Source organism: Blennius ocellaris, assembly GCF_963422515.1.
Source record: "Blennius ocellaris genome assembly, chromosome: 3".
NCBI lineage: Eukaryota > Metazoa > Chordata > Actinopteri > Blenniiformes > Blenniidae > Blennius > Blennius ocellaris.
In genome coordinates this window covers 23,241,748-23,248,102 of record NC_137652.1, presented here as the reverse complement: position 1 = coordinate 23,248,102, position 6,355 = coordinate 23,241,748, and the positions used below count along the sequence as shown (strand labels likewise).

Here is a 6,355-nt window from a genome sequence, read left to right as displayed (position 1 = left end):
TATGTATGCACACTTTTTTGTTCAGATTGATAAATCCAGACAATTTTAAGACATATTTACGTAAAATATATTTGTACATAATTGTAAACACAGCTTTGGGTTAGGGTTTGGGTTCAGGTTAGCTCCCAGAGCAATCGTCTAGTTCTATTTCCAGCCATCTGAGGAAGTAGTAGCGTTGTGCCTCTGAGGTGACCATCCCATGAAGGAAACTCAACATGTCGCTGTCATTTCAAATCTTTGTAGCTTCCTTTTGACATCTGTTTCTTTCATTTTCAAAGATTTCCGATAATCTTCAGGGTTTTGATTACCAGTTTGACAAAGCCTCCAGTGCTCAGTTTCCAGCCATGAAAGTGCTTTCCAGATTGGTTCCTGGCTAGGTTGTAGCTCCCCCTTGAACTTTGAGCTATCAGTAATACATTTAGTGATTTTATTCACATTTTTTCTGGCACTCTGACATTCTTCACTGTCCTCATCAACAAGGATTCCACACAGAGTGTGCTCTGTCAGCCAGACTCTTCACAGAGCTTTTGTTCAGGCATCTTGCCAATCGATTCCTGCAGCACCTCTAGCAACTCTTCAACAGTCTTTTTCTTCTGACTCACATTACTTGCCTTGATGCTTGGTCCCATCATCATCATTTTAAGTATGAAGTGCTTCCCCTGCGTGCCGCTGATCCAGAAGACTTTTGCTCTCACGTCTTTTCCCTGCAGATTCTTGAAGAAATCAGCATCTGGTTCATCACTGAAGATGTAAACAGCTGCAGATGTCTGACAGACAGCTATTTACTGAAACTATTTCATGGCCTCTGAATTCAAATGTGTTTGACTCTCCTGATTTAGATCGTACACTAGTTTGTTTTTACTTCCTGGGCATTACATAAACACAGGCAAATGAAAGTAAGATGTAATATAGACGAAAAATAAATGCAAGAATGCAGTACATTTATAGTTGAATTACAAACAAGTTCAATACAATCTACATGTGAAACAACATCAATGAGCACAGTGAGCAAACAATCAACTGAGAAATAAGAGGAAGAAACCCAGAGAAAGGTCTGCAGCCATCCGCTCCACCCTTTTATTATCTCCACCAGGCAGCTGTGCTTTAACATCAGTTAGGAAACAGCCAAAGATTGACCCATATCACCAAGACACAACCACTCCATTGAGGACTACATTCACAAGATGATATGAATGATTCATTCACACACTGATGCCTTGCATGGCTTACAATACAAAAATCAACTGAGATTCAGTTGATACGAGTAAAGCTCAGTTAATCTTTTTCAACATAAATTGTTACTGATAATATGATGCAACATGCAGAATATCTTCAGTTTAGATGCTTATTGCGAGTTTGAGGGTATGGCACAGAACCAAGGTTAAATAACAACAAATCACACCGATGATAGAAAATAAAGAAAGCCTACACATACAAAGATGATCTGTTTTACATACAGCTGAGGCCTTTATTATCTCTTTCATATTTGCTGGTGTTAACAAAGATATATACACAGGGTATTTGTACATATGACATTTTGCTTTATCTTATTCAGTCAAGCCAAATTTAATAAAACCAATTGTATCTTAACACCTGAACACGTGATGTAAAATCAGCAGCACCAGTTAAGCTTGAGAGACTGATTTCTTACATTTCAAGCATAGTTAGACCGCATTTACATGGTGTTTAAAGTGAACGCACACCGTTTTTGACAGAATTGTCACGTTCACATGGCAATATTTTAAAAACCATGTCAATTTCCACCGAAACAACATGGTTAAATAGTTCCAAATGGTCCATAGCTTTTCCCTTGCTTGCGCTGCTTCTAGACGTGTATTTTTATATCAACACATTTAACCAATCACAATTCAGCCATCACTTGTTGCCAGGGTCAAAGAAATCTGAAGAAGAAGTCAAAGTGTTTTCAAAAAGTTGCGTTTTCAATGACTCCGGGCACCGTTGTCGTGTAAACAGACACCCAACATGTAAACGTTTAAATGCGGCCTTAAAGTATAAAGTAAAATAAAACACTTTGTAGCATTCTTGTTGAGTTCTACTAAGATTCATGTAACAGTTATAATCTACAACTGAGTCTGCATGTTTCAGTCTCAGAAATTTAGCAGTATGTTGTGTTTGTAAAACAAATTATTAGTTTTATGGTGATAATAGATCAATTACACATGCCGTCTGGCATTTAAGACAAGTTTCCCTGCCATGTAATGAACTCATCACTGACTTTAAAGCTGTAGCGATGGTAGCGGACTCTGTAGAAAAGTCTTTCCGGTAGCGACGGCCTTGAACCCGGTGTGATGTAACCATTGGTGACGCCGACACATTGAAAGCCGAGACGCTGGTAGAGCTGGTGCGCTGCCGGTGTGTACGCTGTGGTCCCGAGGTTAACGAAGGAGTAACCACTAGCAGTGGCAAACTCCAGGACCTTTTCCCCCAACGCCACGCCAACGCCGCACCTTCGATAGCGCCGATCAACACACATCCTTCGCAACTCGACGGCACGACCCGACTCCTCCAGCTGGCCGGACGCTGCCACGACTCCCACAACCTTTCCGTCCAGCACTGCCACCCAGAGGCAGGAACCTGAGAGAGCATATTTATAAAAATTAAAAAAACAGGCCAGATCAGTTTTATGCAGTGCTAAGCACACGTCTGCGACTTTTCTGAAAACACTGCAACATTTCTTCTATTCACGAACATGCAGGTGACATTTTGGTAGTTTTCCTGGAGGTTTTGACCCTTGAAACTTATGTTTGAGAAATGTAACTACATTAAGATAAAAAAAATAAATTATAATAAAAAAAATAAACTAAATCAATTTAAAGCTAGCTGGAACAACACAAGTCAAACAAAAAAAAACCCATGTGGAAACATGGACATTATTTCATCATCATGTGTGGTCAATTGGTGACGTTAAATTGCCCTTAGATGCGAGTGTGAGTGTCTGTGGTGGTTTGTCTGTCTATATGTGTCTGCCCTGTGAAGGACTGGAAATCTGTCCAGGGCGTGTCTTCCCCTCACCCACAGTACACTGGGATTGGCTCCAATGCCCTGCGACACTGAACAGGATAAGCGGGATAGAAGATGGACGGATGGAGTTTTTACTGGCAGTGTTCTCTTTGTACACCACGGGGATATTTAACATGGTCTGCATCATCCACCAAACCAAAGAGGCTTTAGTGATGTAATTCAAGTCTATACCTGTTGATTGCATGTAAAATCCTTCGATGTTGCCCATGTCTCGGCTCATGGCCTCCGTCAGGTAACCGTGGATCACACGCCGGCTGTACAAGTAGCGCACACAAACCACGAGTGCAGGAAGGAGTCCTATCACCCACCAGCACATGGTGACAGCAAAGCCAACAACTGCCAGACGAAAGAGGCGAAATGATGCTACTGAAAGTAATTCACAGAAAAAGAAGAGAGATGTTTACATTTTTACAGGTGTTTACCTGTGATCGCAGCATACAGCAGGAGACTTCCAGGGTGTTGTCTCAGTCCTCTGAACGCAGTGTCAGGAACCATTTCCAATAATCCTTCATGGAAAATACGCAGAACTTCCGGTTCATCCGCCGGCTCAAATTCTCGTACTATTATAGTCTCTCCATTTGGACTTTTTAGTCCAATGTCAGGTTTTTTGCTACCCAGTTTTATTGCTTTTGCTCCCATACTGAACCTCAAAAGAAAGTCTTGTTCATTTACGTCTGCAGCACTGGTGAGGGAGGCTGTTCCTGTGCTGTCAGAATCAGCTGTGCCACAAGTTGGATGTCACTGCTTTTGTTCCCATGGTCATCACAGCAAGTCAATATATTTGAAATGGAGTGAGCTGTAAAAGCATGCAACAAAGAGTAGATAACCATATGTCAGCACTCCTTTGGAAGCTACGCCCTCTTATCTATACACTGAACCCAAAGCCAGTCCAAGCTGAAGGGTGTGTGAATATCTCAAACCACAAAAGAAACTGGACTTAGCTACATAAATATTGAAACCATTACTACCATCATAGATGTGAAAACCACACAGCTTCACCATGCAACTAATTTGTCTCACTGTGTTAAGTTCCTCAAGATATCACGAAAAGTGTGCAAAGACATTTGAGAAGGTTGGATTTTTCTGGATGCTTTTTTTTATGCTTATTAGTTACATTTTCCACAGAAAAGCAGGACGTCTCCACCTTTGAGTTTGATTTGACTCTCTTTCTTTCTGTTCAAAAGAAGTGTTTTTTCTTTCCACCTTCTCCTCTCCTTGCTCATGAAGAATAGTTTTTTTCTTCCCTTCTGTGAAAGTGACGACTGCTCGGTATTTGGCGCTATACAAATAAAATTGTAATCGAATTGAATAAAGGCAATTCAAGATTGTATTAAATTGTACAGCAATAAAGTCAATTTACAGTTTCCTGTTGTTTCTCTCACCATGCCCAGCAATTCTTAATTGAACGTGCCTGAAGCTCCCACCAAACAGATGTCATTCAGCGTGTCCATGGTCCAGTGGAGGATAAACTACCTTCATCACTCACAATCCATGTCTGTTCTTTGCGGACACGGAGTTTCAAACCAGTAAAGACCTGCTGCTGGCCTTCTCCAGAGACCTCAGCGAAGAGGGGATTCTCCCATGCCTCCTTGGCTACCGACTTTAGATGACTTTAGATGCGGCATTCGTCTAGTGTGTGTGATGGAGCTCTTCCTGTAGGACTGGAGTGTCTGTTGTCTTCAGGGCGCAGTGGCAAATAAAACCACTGCGTGGTTAAAACATGCAATTAAAACATAACACTTAAAAAAATAAATATATGAAAACACACAGCAAAGTTGAAACTTGCATTAAAATAAAGCCCGTCAAAGCTGACCCCATCACAACCTTTATGTTGACTATTTAAAGGTATAGTAGAGGATTTTCTTCTTCCGGGTGGATCATCAAAATAACTGGTCCTCCCAATTGTCAATCATTCTGGTGATGTATGACGTAAGCCCGTCGTACGTGCTCGTCCCTGCGCGCAGCTCACTCCACACGGTTCTCATCATGCCGGTGGCCGACCCGACGCATTATTCTCGGACATTTTTACACAGTTTCACCCCCTCTGGTGCAAATCTTCTTGTAAAGTGAGCTTATGTGAGCGATGCCGACTTGTGACTTGTAAACAGAGCGTGCACGAGGAGAACTGGGCTCGTGCATGTCTCTCGCACGCGTTTTAGTAGGCGTTCCGTCTCGGGAGCAGGTACAGTGTTGCGCATGCGCATTTTTTTCAAAAGGTGGAGAGGGCGGTTCTTTCCTAAAATTCGGGAAAATCCTCCTGTATACCTTTAATTCAGTCACTGAATTCACATGAAAGATTTTCGTTGGCAAATGACATCAGCAGCATCTGAAAGCGTTTAAGTCAGGGGACGCACAAACACCAACTGTTTCTATGTTGGCTGAAAGCTTAAGGCTGAGCCACAGAAGATACTGTTTTGTTAGCAAAGGAAAACAATGAATAAGACACATTCTTTTTATCATAATTTGCACTGAATTAAATATAGACTGTGGCGATGACAGCAGAAGGCGCGGGACTGCGAGGAAGCGGGGAAACTTGCACAGGATGACTCACCTCGAGTCCACGAACTCTCTAAAAGATCTGCAGGGATTTAAAAGAACCAGTGTACACAGACATTACCAAGTATGCCAAATGTGACATGAGGCTGGGATTGGTTGCTGTTCTATATTTACCCCTGATGACACTTTTGGGTTGTGATGCAAATAAAAATGATACTGATGCAAATCTTGGCAAATTAGGGCGGGGGGGGGGGGCGGTGAGGAGGCAAAAAAAAAAATTTGGAGGAATGATCGAACATGGAGCACAATAGTTTCCAGGGTTCATTACCTGAGACTGTCTGAGTGATGTGAGTAATGGGGAGTATTAGGTTAGCCTCTTAAACAAGATCAAGTAACAATAAAGACATAACAAGGTGTTTTTTGGTTGTTTTTTTTTCAGGGGACATATAAATGAGTAACAGCTTCGTTGGCTGAAGAAAAACCTTCAGGGCATTTTGACAAACTTTTTTCTACACACGGTGAAACACAAACACAGCGTGATTATCATATGTTAACGAGTCCAAATTCAAGATTTGTCAGTAATGTCAAAGCAGTAGTACGGCAAAAACCTCAGCTCATTAATCCAAAACCATAAAGACACCCACACTCACACTATCTTCATCTCTCATCTTCTGTAATACGCACTATGAGCACTTCTTTCCTCCCACTCACAAACACTCATTTTGCCTATGATATAGTTTAAAATCCTCATTATCACAATTATTCCAGTTCTTTTTTAATCAAGCGCTATCCTCAGCAAAGCTGTGCAACCATTAGT

At 41.6% G+C, this 6,355-nt stretch overlaps 1 protein-coding gene across 1 annotated transcript; it reads right to left on the bottom strand.

The window, feature by feature from the left end:
* Positions 1–2,194: 2,194 nt before the first annotated feature.
* Positions 2,195–3,681, bottom strand: LOC308144861 (N-acetylaspartate synthetase-like; the record flags this gene model as incomplete). The annotated part of the gene is made up of 3 exons (XM_080516109.1): positions 2,195–2,595; positions 3,214–3,378; positions 3,465–3,681. 3 exons carry the CDS (start codon positions 3,679–3,681, stop codon positions 2,195–2,197), a joined length of 783 nt encoding a protein of 260 aa, XP_080372235.1.
* Positions 3,682–6,355: the final 2,674 nt, after the last annotated feature.